Source organism: Nelumbo lutea, chromosome 1 (genome assembly GCF_056320005.1).
Source record: "Nelumbo lutea isolate HS-2025 chromosome 1, American lotus-T2T, whole genome shotgun sequence".
NCBI lineage: Eukaryota > Viridiplantae > Streptophyta > Magnoliopsida > Proteales > Nelumbonaceae > Nelumbo > Nelumbo lutea.
The window spans coordinates 199,841,257-199,859,810 of NC_142684.1; the positions used below are offsets into that span (position 1 = coordinate 199,841,257).

The following is an 18,554-nucleotide window of genomic DNA, read 5'->3' on the forward strand; positions in this document are numbered from 1 at the left end:
TCAAGCTGATAAATTTCATTGTTGACTCTAATGGTTGAAACCGTTGGGCTTCTAGGCATCTGGTTCTATTTCAGCTCTGAACCGTTTTTTGTTTTTGTCAAGAAACTGTTGAATGTTGATTTAGTGAATAATATACTGATTCGGGTGATTGAACCTTGATCTATTTGATCCAGACAATGACTTCTTTTATTAAAATTGCAATAGACTGTTTGTTTGGACTAGAAGGTTGAACCTCTGACTTCAAAACTGGTGGCCAAAACAATTTTAGTTCTGAATTGATTTTTAAAAAATAGAATAAAATATTTAAATAATAAAATAATAAAAAATATAATAATCATTTCACCTTTATCCAAAGTCATTGAAGAAATGAAAAAGATCATTACCCCTTGATAATTTATTTAATAAAATATAAAATAATAAATTATTCAATTCAGCCATTTCAGCTGTTAATAAACAATTCTTACAAAATAAGAGATTTTAACTGTTCAACCCACCTTTAAAAATCTTAACTCTATCATAGAGGTAGAATGAATCTTGCCCATGAATTGATACCAAATTTACGGGCATAATGCGATTTATAGGAGAAGGCTGCTAACAAACAGTTACCACCAAATAATTGAAGCTGAGGAGGCCAAGAATAGAGCTGAGGTCCGGCCTGGGCCCATAAAACAATGCGGGCTTCTTGTCTCGTTCGGTGGACTACAGGACTAAGATTTTCTTGTCAATCAGTTCCCCTAGCGGAGACGAATATAAAACATGCGGAATATCAGCTCTCTGCAGAGGACCAATCACCACATACCACGTCAGCTTTTTGCACGTGGGTCTCCCCACTTGTCAAGCCGACGTGGACGCCGTGGAGAATGGGCAATCTGCTAACGTTTTCACATTTGCTTATAATAGGCGGAAGGAACCTGTCCATCCACTCCATCACTCCATGGTGGATGGTATTATGTCTGTTGATATGTGAACACTTGGCAACTTGGAGTGGGTATCTGGTAAAAGGAGCCAAAATTCAGGGTCACATCTTTCTCATTTTATCAAAGGGAAATTGTTCAAACCCCATCATCAGTTTTTCCGAAATCTCTTAAATCCATCACAACTTTTCAAAACGTCAAAAAACTCACCATCTCAGTAAGATAACAACTGCTTCACTAACGGATATCATTATTTTACCATTTTACCCTTTATTATTTTCGGTCCATTTTGCAATACTAAAATTACCCCCGTCGTTATTCAACCGAAAACCCAAGCATTAACCGCTGCTTTCTTCCTCTTTCGGCCGCTGCTTGCCCTTGTTTGAGATTGAAGAACAGGATGCGTCTCTGAAATGAAATGTGAATCATATTTTTGCCTCTCTTTTCGTATGGACTGGAAAATCCGCGCTGCTGACTCAGTTGCAGACCTACGATTGTGAGGCACCACCCTGATCACTCTTGTCTGCTGATCACTACTCTGACTCTGGAGTACTGGATTCTGAACCTGCACAGCTAGAGCCATGGGAAAAAGAGGAAGTGGACCTCTTCCTTGGGCAACATTATTTGCCCCAGTACTCCGTGTCCAATCACAAGGACTGCTTGCTGTGCTCCCTTGGAGTTCACTATCTATGGACATCTGAAACTTCCAATTTGCATCCCTACCCCTGTGTCATAAATCAAGAAACTAAAAGTTGAGGTCTTAAGGAGGAATTTATCTTGAGCTCAGTGAATTGGAGAATTGAATGCTACTTTTGGGTGGAACCATAAGCCATTAGTGCTATGACTATGCATTTATCAATGATTGATGTAGGAAGAAAGGAGACCATATGGAAGTTCATTGGAGCAAGTCTCCCCACAAATATATTTCTTATGAAGCTCCACGGTGCAATGAGTTGAGAATGCAATTTCAATTTTGAATGTTCATTTATCCATGTTGAGAATCCAGACAACACATTTGATAAGAACACCCTTGAACTAGTTACTCCATGGGAACCCTAGCTAGCTAGCCACCTAATAAATTTTCTCAACGTGATCTTATCCTGTTTATCAGTATCCATTAACACAAATTTGACAGGTGTGTCCGTCTGCCATCAACAATCAAGATAAGGCATAGGGTTATGAACTCTTGTGCTTAATTAGTGGTTAAGGCTTTAAAAGATCAGTCATTAGAACGTATTCTTCATTCAGCTATTATGAATTGAAGGATTAGCATCTCTATTTAATTAACTAAAACCATCGATACAAAACAAGAGGCAAAAGGATGAACAATAGAAGTAAAACCCATCTTAGACTCAAAAGTGTTTTTCACAGCAAGCCTCCACTATAAAGCAATCCTGTGGCAGGTAACCAATAGCCACCTACTACAAAATTAGAGACGGTGAAATCGGCTGCGTTTGTGTCATCTATCTCATGGTAACTGCCTGTTGTCACTGCTTCGGGTCCTGTATTGCTGTATTCTGCGTAGTAGAGCGTGCTCACTGCAAAGTCACTACACCATTCTCTCCAACCAGTGGTGATGATGCACAATCCAGCCACTCCTAGTTGGAAGTGACTGGGCTCCTAGCTGGCGACGGTCAAGTGATACCTGCATGAAGAGAGATGAAGGAACTCGGGGTTATTCATCCGGTGGGAACACTCCGATGCTTAAGTTAGTATTCGGTTGCGAGCTAGAAGAGAATGAGTTTGCAGGAAGATGAGAAAGCTAGAGAGTGGTGAATACGCGATACCTTGGCCCCTGGGGGGTTCAAGTCTTTATATACTGGCATCCTGACAGGTTTGGTGGGATTGATCCCGAATCTTTACCACGACAATCTGTTGTCAAGTAACGCTTCAGAGTGATTGGCTGTTGTCGTCAGGACTGAGGAACAGGTGGGATAATGCGACCGTTGTAGGGTACGGTCCCACCAGGCAGGAGACAACCTTTGGGGTTGGCAGGCACAACGCTGCCAAGTGAGAGACATGAGTGCAGTCTTCAAGGTTGGTAGATATTGCACTACTGGACAAGGGACGTGGATGCAGTCTTCAAGGTTGGCAGGAACGGTCCTATCAGGCAGGAAGCTTCTCGCGAGACGCCAGGTTACCTGACGACGAGCTACTAGTGGCGTGCTGAGGTGATTCTGCCCGAGGCAAGTCGTCTTTGAGGTGGCCCACTTGCTTGGGTTCGGACTACTAAGAACTTGGTGCTGTTGTTTTAGTTCGTGAACTGGGAGGGACTCAACCCGAAGTACCTTCAGCTCAGGACATTAGTGTATCCGAGCTTGCTCTGTGGCGAGTTGATACTTGCTGAGTTGTCACCCGTGTTGAGCCATGTCCACGTGCCGATCTGCTCATATCGAATTGTTGTTTATGTCGAGTCAAGTACATGTGTCACCCACTTATGAGGTCGGGCCAAATCACCCCTTATCAAGTAGGATCTATAAAACTATCAATGAAAGATTGCATATACACAGTCTTGGAGTATTCTTTCCATGGCCGCCCCTGATAAGATCTTGTGGTGCCATTGCTAGAAGCCAAGTCTGGAGCTGCCATAATTTTATAGTTGTGAATGGAAATTCCGGTGTTCTGATTTGGGTCTGTTCTGCCTTTGGCCGTGAGAGCATTGAACTGGCCTTGCATCGGCAGCCGAGCATATATGTTGCAGTCTTGGAAAACAGCGGCAGCATTTCTGAATATGAAGTCCACACTTCCATATATATCACATTCCCTGTAGAACTGCCTGAGGGAATGGGTGCATAAGGTATCCTGGTAGCCTTCGAAGCTGCAACTGTAGAAGGTCGGCATCGACTTGTCTGCTCCATTCCGAACCGCCACTGCCTGGTGCTTGATTTCTCCTGCAGTGTTGCGAACCGTAATATTTATAGCGACGAACCCCTGTCCAACTACAGCTGCTTTTTCTGTGGCCTTTGCTTCAATAACCAGAGATGGACTTGCTTTCGCTGCTACGAATTTGGGTCCAAGAGTGAGTTGTTATGAAGAAGCGAACGCACTGTGAAGGAAGGAAAGAGAACCAGACATGATTTCTCCTCTCTCTCTCTCTCTCTCTCGCTCGCTCATTCGGCTTGCTGTGCCATTTTGGCATTTCGGTCAAAAAAATTGTTTAACAGGCTGAGTCACCGTTTAGGGGCAGTTTAGTCATAAAATATTCATTTAGGCTGACGTGAACAATTTGGATCATTCAGCTTTAACGGTGGCGTAACAGATAGTGAGTTTTGGAAAATAAAATCTCGCTAATATGGTGAATTTTTGACGTTTTAAAAAGTTTTGATGGGTTTAAGAGAATTCCGAAAAACTGATGTTGGGTTTTGGACTACTTCCCTTAATCAAATTAATCAACCGATATTACATTTGATAAGTCTATATTTTAATTTCTTAAAAACATCTGATGAGCAGAAGATCCAATCACAACTTGCGAAAAGATCACTCTTAATTAACTTTGTGTTGATTAAGAGTATTTTTGAAACTGTACAAAACGGCTTTCTCCAATTCGAGGACGATTCTCAAAGTAATTCCGATTTCTGATTTCTGACGTAATTGTCAGATACCCACTTGCAGAAGAAGTGTTCATGTCATGTAGAAAATTCCAACTGTTTAACTTTTTCTCCCCCACTACAAATACCACGTTCACTGCACTTCCTTTCGGTTTGTGGCTTACTTTGTGCAACATCCATCTCTAATCAATCTCTTCTCCAGAGTCCAGACCCTAAACAAATAATTCCAATTCTCAAGTCCCAACCCAACCCAGCTTCGATCGAAACCACCCCAGCTACGGACACGCTTTTTAGTCCAGTTCTTTTACTTTCATACACACTTCAATTCATAGTCTCTTGGATGCATGTATTCTGCGCTATCAAATATAATCCTGTTTACATCCCCCTCTGATTATCTGACAGCCCGTGTTACTGTACAGTTCCTACTCCGCTGTTTTTGGATGGCCAATTCATGGGCAATGGATGGCTTTGCTATATTTGTAATTAAGTCGGCAGTTGTGGTGTTACTTTTACTCTTGGAAGCCATCGGCGACGGTGAGGCAGCTCGGGCTCAGCTGGAGAGGTGGGAAGCGGGGATCAGAATGCCGACGGAGAAGGAAGAACGGGAAGAGAACGGGGAGGAAATCGGCACGAGATGGGCTGTTCTCGTTGCCGGTTCTTCGGGTTTCGGCAATTACCGGCATCAGGTAAGGAAGGATTTGGCGAGTTGGTTATTGGTAGGTAGCTAGCGTGAAAACCAAGTGATGATACACAAAATAGAATCGATGGCCAGGGTGATAGATTAGACTTTAGAGAGAATAGACGAACGAAAATAATCTCGTTCTGACTTTTTGTGTGTGTGGCGGATGGATGCAGGCGGACGTATGCCACGCTTATCAGCTGCTGAGAAAAGGAGGATTGAAGGAGGAGAACATAGTGGTGTTTATGTACGATGACATCGCCTACAGTGAATTCAATCCCAGGCCAGGAATCATCATCAACCATCCACAAGGTCAAGATGTCTACGCTGGAGTCCCTAAGGTACGGTACAATGGTACACCCTTTTCTCTATTTATTATTTCCGGTAGTAGTAGTAGTAGTAGGCTGCAGAACCGTTGAGTTGGAACCTTTTCTCGTTTGACAACGGTAGTATTGCTCCTAGTCGTAGAAAGCCTAGAGCCAACTAGCCAAGATGGCAAGAGGATGAAGGCGGGGCTGTTACCCCGGCTGTCGGTTATAATCAGCCGACCTGTTCAGCTTGTAATCGTATCGTCGTTTGTAGCGGCGGGCCATTTCCATATATTAGGCTTAGGTACGAGAGACACAAGTCAGCCACAGAGCAGCAACAAGCCAACAACCCGTGAAATGACAACATAATGTTTCAGATATGCGGCTGTATGGTCTTGTGATCAGCGGATTCTGGTATGCCGGAGCTGTCGGCCAAGGCCTATATCTGATATCTCTATACTAATTTCGGTTTTTTCTTATAGATGCTAAACTTATCATTTCCTTGCTTGTATCGGTATGCCAACATCGGGTCCCACGTAGTTTGTGGATGAGATTTCTCAGTTGTCCCATGAAAAAGACAAGTGATTTTCTTATAATAACATTCAATAGCATCTTTTATCAATTTAGTGGGTCTTCTTGGATTTGGATTTATTAAAACCATCAAAATCCAATCCAGTGGATTGATTTGATTGGGTTATAGCCACTTGGATAAATGCCTACATAGGATTGGATTGGATTGGATTTGAACATCATGGATCGGATTACCATTGGGTTCAGATTGAATTGAACCAAATCTGGTCCATTGACAGGGCAACCCTCAGCTACTTTATGGGGAGTAGAATCCTCATTATCAAAAAGGGGATTCTCTGCAAGCAAAAGCTCTTCACGCACTGTGAAACTATGGGAATCCATTTTAATACTTTGGGCCTGTTTGATTTTTGGATTTTGAGAGAAGGGAAAATTGGTCAATGGGATTTTGATTTTATTGACCAAGATACCCATGTTCTTTTTTTCACGTTTATGTGAAATTCATAGAAAATTTAGGGGGTGTTCTTTTTTAGGATTTTGAGAGGGGGGAAAGTTGGTCAATGGGATTTTCGTTTCCATTGACCAAGAATCCCATATTCTTTTTTCAGATTAATGTGGGGATTAGGGAAAGTTTATTTTCCTAGGTACCATTTACCCGGGTAAGTGATACCCATCTCCTAGGTGGGTAAATAACTTTCCCACTTGGGGGGAAAGTTTCCAACACTTGAATGAGACAAAAATGCCCTAAAATGATCATTTCCTTTTTTACTTGAAAAATAAAAAGAACATGGGTAAATGCACTTACCTAGGTAAGTGTTTCCTAGGAAAAACTTATCCAAGTAATTGCATTTACTCGGGTAAGCAACTTATTGAAAAGTGAACGGGGCCTTATTTTCCCAAAGCTCATCTTCTAGATGGGTAAATAACTTTTTCATCTATGAGGAAAGTTGCCTACACTTGGATGGAAGAACATTGCCCCTTTAATAATGGTTTTTTATGGCTAAAACAGTCATTATCTTATTTACCTGGAAAATAAAAGAACATGGGTAAGTGTATTTACCCGGGTAAATAACTTCTTGAAAAGCAAAAGAGGTGTTTATGAATCCTTGTTTGTTCTTTTTCTTCTTGTTGAATTAGACTCCTGGACATGCGCCAGATTCTTCTTCTCGTCTCTACACCTATGCAACATTGTTGAATAGTTGATTCAATAATTTTACATAGTGAAACTGTTTCCCCTGCCCCCCTTTGATTTCAGTTCCTTTCTTAAAACATTGTTAAAATTTTCACATGGCAGGACTACACAGGGGAGAATGTCACTGCTAAGAACCTGTATGCAGTACTTCTTGGTGATAAGAGAGCTGTACGGGGTGGAAGTGGTAAGGTCATTGGTAGCAAACCAAATGACAGAATCTTCTTGTATTACTCTGACCATGGAGGCCCAGGTGTGCTTGGTTAGTATGATAAGCCTTTCCTTTCTCCATCAACAGATACTTTAAACCATAATTAGCTCGGGTTGGATTTGCAAATGTCTTCCATTTATTTGATTGAATTTGGATATTGCTTGATCCAATCTGTTAGGATCCATTAGATATCAAATTGAATTTGATCTGAATTTTAGTAGATGTATTTACACCTCTAACAATAAGGGTGGATTTAGCAGTGTAATAACTAACTTTTCACTTTTGTTTTTAGGAATGCCCAATTTGCCTTTCATCTATGCTGTTAATTTCATTGAGGTCTTAAAGAAGAAACATGCAGCTAGAGGTTACAAAGAGATGGTGAGAGAAACATTCCTCCCCTTCCCCCCTTCCCCACATCCAATAAAAAGGCCAACGATACAACAGAAGTTCTAGGTTAGAATGATATTTGTCACTGTTACATTGTTCTTATGTATTTGGCAGGTTATATATGTTGAGGCCTGTGAGAGTGGGAGTATTTTTGAAGGTCTAATGACTGAAGACTTGGATATTTATGTTACAACAGCATCAAATGCTCAGGAGCTCAGTTGGGGAACTTATTGTCCTGGGATGGTACCTTCTCCACCTCCAGAATTCTTAACTTGCTTGGGGGACTTGTACAGCGTTGCCTGGATGGAAGATAGGTAAAATTGCTGCTACTTTTTAAGAGTTGATAGTAGTGTGTGGACCTATGAATATGAAGATAGCTAAACTTCACCTTTTCATGTAACCCTACCATTGATTAGTATTACAATGGGCTTTAAACATTGTCTGGCATTCATCAAAGTATCGAGGTTTGTTTTACCCACTTCTGTAAACCTACTTTGTAACTGTATGGCTAAATATTGTGTGAATATAGCTTCTCATGTCTTCCATCCAACAGTCTTATATAGGAAATTCTTTTAATTGAATCTTAATCTCGTGGCATAGCTTTTGGTCCAGTCTCAGGGTTCTTATGATCTTATCCATGTATGAGTAAATTGCAGAAACCTCCATTCATAAATTCAGAAATATGACATTTTGGAATACTAGTGCCTTCCTTGACATATCTGGAATTAGCATCAATTACATCCCTGTCTTGATAATGTTTGTCATCAAGGTGACAAAAATGTCAGAAATCATTCAAGCTTAGTTTGGAAGGAGTACAAATACAAATATGTACAGTGCAAATGCATACAAAATAATACAAAATATAAGGTTTTGCACTCTACATATTTGTATTTGCACTCTTTCCAAACTGAGCTTCAGGAAACATATCTTAAAAGACAAATTTGCAGAGAAACTGATCAAAGCAGAGATAGAGACACTTCTGCTATTTAAAATATAGCTTTTGCATAGCTAAGAGCCGCTGGTTGCTGTGATGGTAAAATCTCAGGATGACAAGTGTCAAGACAATGGTTTGCTTTAGAGAGTGGCCATTTCATGCTAAAAATGCTAGAGGATAGGTCTGTATCCAGTGCATCTCTTCCAAATTCTGGATGGCTAGGACCAACATTCGGTCCTAGTCTTTAGTGTTTGCCTATCAAAAAGTAGGGATTAAGTATAATGCTTAAAGAAATACTTCACTAAGGTATCTAGTTGTCTTCAGATTTGGCAGTTCTTGTATTCATGTCTTTGGTTATTTCCTAGAGGTAAAGAAGAGTTACAACTTCAGGTAATGATTTTAATTGTTCAGGACAACTTTATGCATAAACATAACTCAGGGGTAGGAACCAACATAGCTTCAAATTAACAATCATAAATAACAATCTCTCAAGTAAAAGTTGTAAGAATAGTTGGGCAATCAAATAAAAACATCACTTGCATTTTTATTTGACTTACCTTTGCTTATTTCTATTGCAGTGAAATCCACAGTCTGAAGGAAGAAACAATACAACAACAGTATCAAAATGTAAGATATAGATAACACAATTTTCTGGACTTTAGTTCTCTAAGAATGGAATTGTTTTTCAATAAATGTAGACAAAGCTGAATTTTTTCCTTCATTTGTGCAGGTAAAATATCGGGCTTCCAATTACAACACTTATGATGTTGGATCTCATGTGATGGAATATGGGAACAAAAGCATCAAATTTGAGAAGCTTTATCTATATCAAGGTTTTAGCCAGGATACTGAGAAAATCAATCGAAACTCCCTTCAATTCCATATGGATGTTGTTAACCAAAGGGATGCAGATCTCCTCTTCTTGTGGCAAAGGGTGAGTTGAAGTGCCCATCGTTTTATTTGAAAAGCAGGAACTTCCTAGTGAATATAACGTTTAGATAGCTAACCCAAATAATATTGATGTCATTAAGTTGACTGATTATGCTCTTTTAGAAATTTTCAAAATAAAATCCTTATGGCCAGGTTCGATGTGAATATGTAAGATTAGGACTGCTCAACTTTTCTTAGATTAGCATTTGAGAGCTATTTGGAGGTTTATCATCAGTGGCTAGCTTTCTCATATTTTTCACATACCCTATTTCTTTCCTACCGTTTGCTCTTCTCAATGAGTTGTTTGCTTTCCACTTTTCCAGTACAAGAAGTCAGAGGAAGGATCCAAAAAGAAAAAAGAAATTTTCAAGCAAATAGTAGAGACAATAAAGCATAGAATTCATCTGGATGGTAGTGTTGAGTTGATCGGCAATCTTCTCTTTGGACCTGAAAGAGCTGCTTCTATCCTCAGTGCCGTGAGGCCATCTGGGTGGCCCTTGGTTGATAACTGGGATTGTCTGAAAGCATTGGTAATGTATCTTTGTTCTTTTTCTTTCTTTCTATTTGGTTTGTTGCTTTTGGGGGGTGAGGTTATTTTGCTCCTAATATTTAAGGTGCCTATCAAAATTATAGGCAAAGAAATTATAATGCCTCGTGAGAATGTCAGCAAAGTATAGTAGAAGGCAATTCTGACACAGGGTAGTTTGAATATAAATTTTTAATGGGTAGAGCGATCGACCTAGTGATTTTCGATTGGAAATGAAATGGGTTTATCTTTATCTAAGGAATTTTCTGAAGAAATGAATTTATGATCTGGGTAGCCATGTTCGTTTCCTTTATTGAATTTGGGTAGCCATGACAACCCAAATAGCTCAATGTTGGAATATGATGGTGCGCAATCTGGCCGGTCCTAGCTGTCAACGACCTTGCCTCTGGCTGGAGTAACGGGAAGCCTGAAACGGAGAAGATGAGGGAACTCCGGGGGGAACCCGGTGAGATTGCTCCGAAGCTCAAGTTAGTATTCTCTCAAAGGCAAGATAACATCAGATGGCGCAAAGTTTTGCATACCTCGTTGCTGGGGGTAGGGGGCCTTTTATAACCACTTTGCGCACTCACTCCGAGGCTTCTGTCAGGTCGGGTATGATTACTTCTGTGTTTCTGCCAGTTCGGGTGTCATCCCTTCTACTGAGATAGAACCGCCACTGCTCCTTGTCGGAGCCGTCTCTGTAACTGGAGATGGTAGTAGCAGGTGGCGGTGGCAGGTGGCCGTTTGGAGTGCGGCTATCACGCGTCAGATCCCAAGTCAGTCAGGTGCGCCGCTCTTGGATACGAACTTCCTCGGTGTCAGGAATGGTACGGTTGTTCAGTTTGGCATCCTGGAGGTGAAGTGCTGGAGTGGTGAGCGAGGTGAAGTCTTGATTTCGAAGGTGTGTCCCGAGCTGCCATAGGGCAGGCCAGTTCGGAGGTGCGTCTCGAACTGCCATAAGGCAGGCCAGTTCGGAGAGGAGTGTCTCGAACTGCCATAGGGCAGGCCAGTTCGGGTTATTGTCCTTTGAGTGGCTCGGGGCCTAAGGGAGAGTTTGGGCTCCTAATAGGGAGTTCGGACTGCTGGTTCCTCCCTTTGGTGCTCTCGCCTTAGGCGCGCTATTGTGCCAAGCTGTTGCCTTTGCCACGTGTTGCGTAATTACGAGATCGGGCCAAATCTTCCTTCATCAGAATACTTGATATGCATGATCTTTGATTTGTCCATTCCTGAAAGAATTATTTTTGTCTTGACCTAACAATAAAAAACTGGTTCACAGGTCCGGCTGTTAGAATCACATTGTGGGTCTTTGACTCAATATGGGATGAAACACATGCGTGCACTTGCAAACATTTGCAACAGTGGTATCTCACAGGATGCAATGAAGGAAGCTTGTATGGCTGCTTGTAGGGGACGTCCATCGGGGTCATTGAATCCATCAAACCTAGGTTATAGTGCTTGATCATGGTGCAAGTGCCAAGGCTTGCCTCATATGAGTAACAGGTCAATGTAAAATATGTGTTCATTCTTATGCCTTTTGTAAATACCTTCCTATAGGTTGTATGTGGTTGAAAGCTTTACAGAAAGAAAAAATGCTTGTTGTTGTTGAAATTAATAGTAAATATGCATCAGAAAATGTGCATTAGAAAATGTGTTTTATTGATGTATTTTTACATTTTTATTATCAATGTAAATATGCATTAGATAATGTGTTTTCTGTCATTTGTTAATGCATAAATGTAATGTTGCCAAATACAGGCAAATTTACTATGAAACGGGATTTACACTCCATTTGCATCATTTCCAAACACGACCTAAGTGAAGTGTCATGCCCTCCTTTAACTTACAGCCCATCCTCAGCATCCGGCCAATCTTTCGAACATATACACATCTTAGGCCTTTCGTCATTCATATAGCTTCTTTTGTCATTTAATTAGTACCTTAATACCTGCATTAAAACAAGACTACGGTGGAACTATAAACACCAGAGGGGTTTGTAGACCACATGCCATGGTGGCAAAAATTGGATAATTTTATCCATGTTTACTACAATATGTTAAAATATCAAAATTATTTATTTACTTCAAATCATGAATCATTTAAATTAGAAAAAAAAGCTTGTAAATAAAAATTAAGTTTATTAAATGAACTTAATGGTGAAGTGGTAGTAAATTTCTGCCTTTTATTTATTGAAGACAAAATTTTTTCTTCCACTATTAAATTTAGATGTTTCGTAAATGAAAGTTGCACCTGTATAAGTTTTCTTATGCCTAATAATTGAGATTCATATAAAATGTACATTTTAAATAATAAATTATTAATTTCTTCTTTTTCTATTTCCAATTTTAATATTCGTATTTTCACAATATGATTCAAGTAAAGCATCTAAATGATATTTCATAATCTAAGGATCTAATATTGTAGCTAAGCAACAAAATAATTTATTCTTTTTTATTTTCAATTTTAATATTCATATTTTCACAATATGATTCAAGTAAAACATCTAAATGATCTTTCCTAATCATTGGATCTAATATTGTATCTAAGCAATAAAATAATTTCTTTCTTTTTTAGTTTCAATTTTAATATTTGTATTTTCACAATACGATTCAAGTAAAGCATCTAAATGATCTTTCCTAATCCTAGGATCTAATATTGTAGATAAGCAATAAAGATGAGAATTTTTTTCCCAATATTTTTTAAAATTTAGCTTCCATTATTTCAACAATACATTTAAAATTTGATTTATTATTATATTTTGCAAAACATTCATTTATCATAAATAAATTATTAACTAAAATATAACTACTGATGGAGAGCAAATCCGGCCGGTCTTAGCTGTCAACGAACTCGCCTCTGAGCTGGAGCGTCGGGGAGCCTGAAACGGGAAAGAAGAGAGCTCCGGGGGGAACCCGGTGTGATAACTCCAAAGCTCAAGTCAGTAATCTCTCAGAGGCAGAGTGTAGACCAGATAGCGCAAAGTTCACATACCTTGTTTGTTGGGGGCAGGGGGTTCTTATAATCACTTTGCGCAATTGCTCCGAGGTCCTTGTCAGGTTGGGTATGATTACTCTTGCGTCCGTCAATTCGGCCGTCGTCCTTTCTGCTGGGACAGAACCGTCGTTGCCTAACCGTCTCTCTAACTAGAGATGGCAGTGTCAGGTGGTGGTGGCAGGTGGCCGTTTTAGAGTGCAGCCGTCAAGCGTCAGATCCCAAGTCAGTCGGGTGCGGCGCCCTCGGGTACGGACTTCCTCAGTGTCAGGCACGGTACGACTTGTTTGGTTTTGGTGCCCAGAAGGTGATGCGGAGTGGTGAACGAGGCGAAGTCTTGAGTTCGGAGGTATGTATAGGGCGGGCCAGTTCGGCGAGGTGTATCCCGAACTGCTACAAGGTCGGCCAGTTCGGAGAGGTATGTCTCGAACTGATAAGGTAGGCCAGTTCGGCGAGGTGTATCCTGAACTGTTACAAGGTTGGCCAGTTCGGCGAGGTGTATCCCGAACTGTTACAAGGTTGGCTAGTTCGACGAGGTGAATTCCGAATTGTTACAAGATCGGCTAGTTTGGCGAGGTGTATCCCGAACTGTTACAAGGTAGGCCAGCTCGGATTACTTTCTGGTTTGGGGCCAAGGGTGATTTCGGGCCCCCAGTAGGGAGTTCGGTCCGCTGGTGTCCCCTTGGTGTTCGCGCTTTAGGCTTGTTTTTGTGCCGAGCTGTTGTCTTTGCCTCGTGTCGCATAACTGTGAGGTCGGGTCAAATCTTCCTTCATCAACTACTTTGGTAATAAACACTCAAAAATTAATTAGTCATATCATAAAAAATTATAAAAAGCATTTATACAAACTGTCATTCCCCAATCATCTCCACTTATAAAATCATTTTGCATTTTTCATTATAAAAATTAGTAAGAATATCTTTGTATGAAATAAAACTTTCTAACATCGAATAGGTGGAATTTAACATATGTTGAACATCTAATACATAATTTTTATATTCTAAACCATATTTTTGTCATAAATATTTAAATTCTTGTTTTCTTATTCCAGAATATCTAATATATATATATATATATATAATACAATTTTTAACTTTAGAAATATGATGTGAAACAATATTTAAGGCATCTTGATCACATTAATTTAAGATGCAACATGCACATCTAATATGAAATAACTTATCATTTAAACATGGTTTTAATTGAATTTTTAAAATATCATTGTTAAATCATTATTACTACAATTATCAAAACTAATAGAAAAAAAATATTTTCAATTTCATTTTTATGTAAAGTATTTAAAATACTTATAGCAACTGCTAGGCCAATATGTGGTCATTCAAGCCTAGTAAAACTTAAAATTGTTTTTATAAAAGCTAATTTTTATCAATAAAATGTCTAATAAGACAAATATAATTTATATTGTACTTAGAAGTCCAAATATCAGAAGTAATTGCAACTTTAGAATTAAGTGTTGATAAAGTAGAAAATAAATGAAAAATTTTAAATCATCTTATCTAATATTATTTCTAAAAACTTTTTTAAGTTGGGGATTTATAGAATGTTGTAAAAATCTTTCAAACTTAGTCTTCAGCTAATAAAAATGGTTGTTTAACATGTATAATATATTTTGTTATTTTTTGTCTCATTTTTTCTTGAGAGCATCTAAATTTACCAAAAAAATTCACACACAATTTGTGTTTGTGATGATTGTTACCTTCTTCTTCTTCATTTTTTTGATGAGTGGCCATATGTTTGCTCAAATGGCTAGTTACCACCTTTTGTTGCTATAACTAAAACCACTCCTACATTTACGACAAACAACTCTTTTTCCCTTCCCCTCAACCTCTTTTATGTAATAATTTCCAGACCGAGCTAGTCAACATATTGTGCTTTTTCTTTCCCCTAATAGTAGTAGTAAGAGTGGGAACTCCTGCAACATTAGTAGCATCCATATTGGTGCTAACACTATCATATTGTGACTAAACATCATCAAAGTTGAATAGGTTGGGAAATTGGTTTTGAGTGAATCCAACCACTTAGTATTAAAGCTCTAAAAAAAATAAAATTAATTTAATTGCAGCTTACTCGATCTTCTGATTCGAAATCTCAACTTGATTTAAACGGTTGAAACCACCAAGCCTCCCAAATTGTTAAGTTGAGATACTTAAGCAAGTCTTATTCTTATTGAAATTTGAATAAAATTGAGAATTAAAAAGTAGAGAGAGTAGGAGAGTGTATAAGAGAGTATTTAAGAGTATGGGAGTATGAGTGTATGAGAATTGGTGTCATGAGAATGGTGGAGGATAAATGTATTTATAGGAGTTGAAATTAAATCAGTTGCCCAAAATACCAACAGATTAACCATTTTTAATTGTCAAGAGGGGTATTTTGGTCATTATAAAATTGATTATCAATTTATCAAAATGTCCCTCAAATTATCTATTATATAGTTGTTGGGGGCACTATTGTCATTCCCCAAGTCAAAATACATAAATACCCTCTAACTAGTTGTTTATATTTATAGTTGGGGGTATTTATGCAAAAAAAGACTCAAAAAACAGAAACAAGTCGCCAAATGCTATATTACGTGGACCTGAAAAGCTAAGCCCGTCATGACCCATACCTCCATGCCATGTCTGGCGTGGCCCTAGTGATGGGATGTGCCGAGCTTGGCCCATGTCACGCCAGGCCTCTAGCAGCATGGCTCGGTTTACGGCTCTACGGCTAACCCTTATATTTCTCAATGATTTATATTCTTATTAATTTATATATGATGTCATAGGTTCACCTGTTCAACCCGGATGGTTGAACCGGTGACCCAACTATCAGAGACAAAAACGGTTCTATTTGCAGGCCGCTTTTTAAAACATAGGAAATCAGTCTCTAACTTGGTGGTACCTGGTGGAATCCGATGGGAACTGGAATCAAGGGAAACGCATATCAAAAAGGGGGGTTGTGTGGTGACAGTTCATGCTCTGGTTTCCACATACTAACATTTTCCAAAACAAAACAGTAAAGTGAGTATTCATGAAGGGGAATTTCAAGCTTCTTGCGGCTCTTTTTAAGAAATCAGTATGCTTTGTTTTTTTTTTCTCGAAAAGTGTGGAGTTTAGAGACTCAATGCCAGAGATAGTTCATAGTTCTAACTTTAAATTGGTTGCACTGTCACAAATTATTAAATGAATGAACCCAAAGAAGATCTAAATTAAACAAGCATATGATCCTTTCTACAAAGATGAATTAGATATCTTCATTTCATTCTTGTAGGGACCTGCATCATCTTCATCTTTATCCTCTCAGCCTGAATGCAAGGACGAACGACATCTAGCTATGGTATTGAAGGCTGGGACCTGGGTTATTAGGAGGAATAAGAAAGAACTGAAATTAATAAAAAAAAAATGCTGTGGAGAACATTGTTGGTTGGAATAAAGAAAGAAGAATTTGAGAGGAAATAAAAGGGAAAAGTGCAACTACTGACCACATGCTTTTTGCATAAAGGAAAGGAGGACGATGAGCAGAGCGAGCGCTGCCAGTACTCCAACGATTATTGCCACCGTCTTTCCGATTTGGTCATCGGTGGAGGAATCTGCAGGCAGCCATAAAAAGCAAAAGTAGTAAGGGGAATTTTTCTACAATTAAACAAGTCTACTCGATGCCTTTCTCTCTCATCCATTGGTTGTTGGGGTGCGATGAGAAAGCCAAAAAAACATCTTCATCAGAGAAAAGGAAATGCAGACGCATATAGGTATCTTTAAGAAACACTATTTAATTATTTCGATATTTGAATGAAAGTGGAAGAGCTAAGTACTATGTCTAATGAGGGAGCAAAGCGAGGATCAAACATCCCTGACCCCTCGATCCCTTTTGACGTTAGCAGCAGTGATTAACAAGTATGTATATATTGACAAAAAAAGAAGGGGAAGAAAGAAACCGTAAACATTAAACAACATCGGTTGAGTAAAAAATTCCGAGTGCTAGCACAGCACTATTGCCAAAATATAGGAAAGAGAAAAAGAGGAAAAGAAAAGAAAAAGGATCAACAAAAAAACGCAGTGCCTTGAACTTTATAAAAGGAAGTCAGTGGTAACCCTTCAAACATAGTGGATACGACCTTGGTAGTTAGACTTAGTAGCTTAAGATTGTTGAACTATTTACGTAGTGGATACGACCTTATAATTGATCATCAACTGAAGCTTAGCCGCTTCCACGTCTAGTGGTATTAATCTCTCTTTCTCTCTCTCTTTCTCTGTGAAAATTTTCTGAGATTTCTGCTTAACACACTCACAAGTCACAAGCAAGGAAATACAAGGAAAAACGCAAAAGAAGTAATACGAAATTATGAATTGCACCTGAAGGGGAATCATAGTAGCCAGAGGCCCAGTATCGAGCATAGCACTGGGCCAAGTAGACATCGGTTGCTGACGCCGAGCCGCATGCATTCTTCAGCTTCCCGACGGCTTCCGAAAGACATGAAGAACAATCGGCAGAACTGAGATCCCCCAAACATTGAGCAAAACCCTCCACAGACCCCAGGCTACTAACTCGAAAACCATTTGCTCCCTGCAAGTCAGCAAGAACATCGTCCCTGCGCTTAAAGAACTCAACATCATTACTAGTATCGCGACTGCATTTTTTGTATACCAGCGCCATGTCGAGTTTCCCCAGGAAGTTGGCATTGTCGTATCTTAGAAAGCACCCTTCTAACTGTAAACTAGCTGCTATTGAGTAAGGGCACACCAAACTCATCTGGCTAACGGCGTTTTGGACACACCACGAACAGTCGCTTGTCTTCAAATCACCTCTGCATTGGTATAGCCCATAGACTGCTGCATCCGCCGGCATTGAGGTGTCATTTGCCACAGTAAAGCTGTTATAAGCAGACTGAGAGGCCGACACTGCAATGGAAGACAGTAGGGAGTTGAGGTTGGCTTCAAAGGGCGAGCTGGGTTGGTATTTGTCTGGAGAGCAGCCCCCGTAGATGAAAGTATGAGCATTGATATGGTGAGAATGGTTAGCGAGGGAAGAGAGGAACAATAACAAAAAAGAGATTTTTTTCAGAGCCAACTGCGAGATGGGATTGCGAGAAGAGTGCTGATGAAGGCTCTTCCACATTCCTGCTTTAAAATTTTGGTTTTGCTTTTGATTTTGTTTTGTGCTTGTCTTTAGATAGCTGGAAGGAGAAGATGCTTTTTAGAATTTTTCTCGAGTAGAGGCTTCCTCCAGAAGAGATGAAAAGAACGAAATCATGTTCCAAAAACCCTAATTGTGATCGTTGTGGTCATATCGAAGTTGCATGTTATATGCACTCGATACTACAGCTCGTCCAATCCAGTCAATGGTCATAAAGATGAGATTACCAGTACAGTACCCAATCTAGTACAAGGAAAGTTGTCATATGTTGTGGGATGA

The 18,554-nt window shown here is 39.5% G+C and overlaps 2 protein-coding genes across 3 annotated transcripts; one reads left to right on the forward strand and one right to left on the reverse strand.

The window, feature by feature from the left end:
* The first annotated feature begins 3,423 nt into the window (after window positions 1-3,423).
* BETA-VPE (beta vacuolar processing enzyme) lies at window positions 3,424-16,957 on the forward strand. 2 transcript variants are annotated; one of them, XM_088962176.1, is made up of 9 exons: window positions 3,424-5,148; window positions 5,318-5,482; window positions 7,272-7,428; window positions 7,670-7,755; window positions 7,879-8,078; window positions 9,277-9,325; window positions 9,429-9,632; window positions 9,952-10,158; window positions 16,413-16,957. In XM_088962176.1, exons 1-9 carry the CDS (start codon window positions 4,807-4,809, stop codon window positions 16,572-16,574), a joined length of 1,572 nt encoding a protein of 523 aa, XP_088818302.1. In that variant the 5' UTR covers window positions 3,424-4,806; the 3' UTR covers window positions 16,575-16,957. The 2 variants fall into 2 exon arrangements, with proteins under 2 accessions (XP_088818302.1, XP_088818301.1); XM_088962175.1 differs by lacking the exon at window positions 16,413-16,957 and adding an exon at window positions 11,431-11,859.
* LOC148880315 (plasmodesmata-located protein 8-like) lies at window positions 16,269-18,540 on the reverse strand. Its single transcript, XM_088962177.1, has 3 exons — window positions 17,495-18,540; window positions 16,624-16,731; window positions 16,269-16,495 (listed from the first exon to the last, which is right to left on the reverse strand). The coding sequence occupies exons 1-3, from the start codon at window positions 18,255-18,257 to the stop codon at window positions 16,470-16,472; spliced, it is 897 nt and encodes a 298-aa protein (XP_088818303.1). The 5' UTR covers window positions 18,258-18,540; the 3' UTR covers window positions 16,269-16,469.
* Window positions 18,541-18,554: the final 14 nt, after the last annotated feature.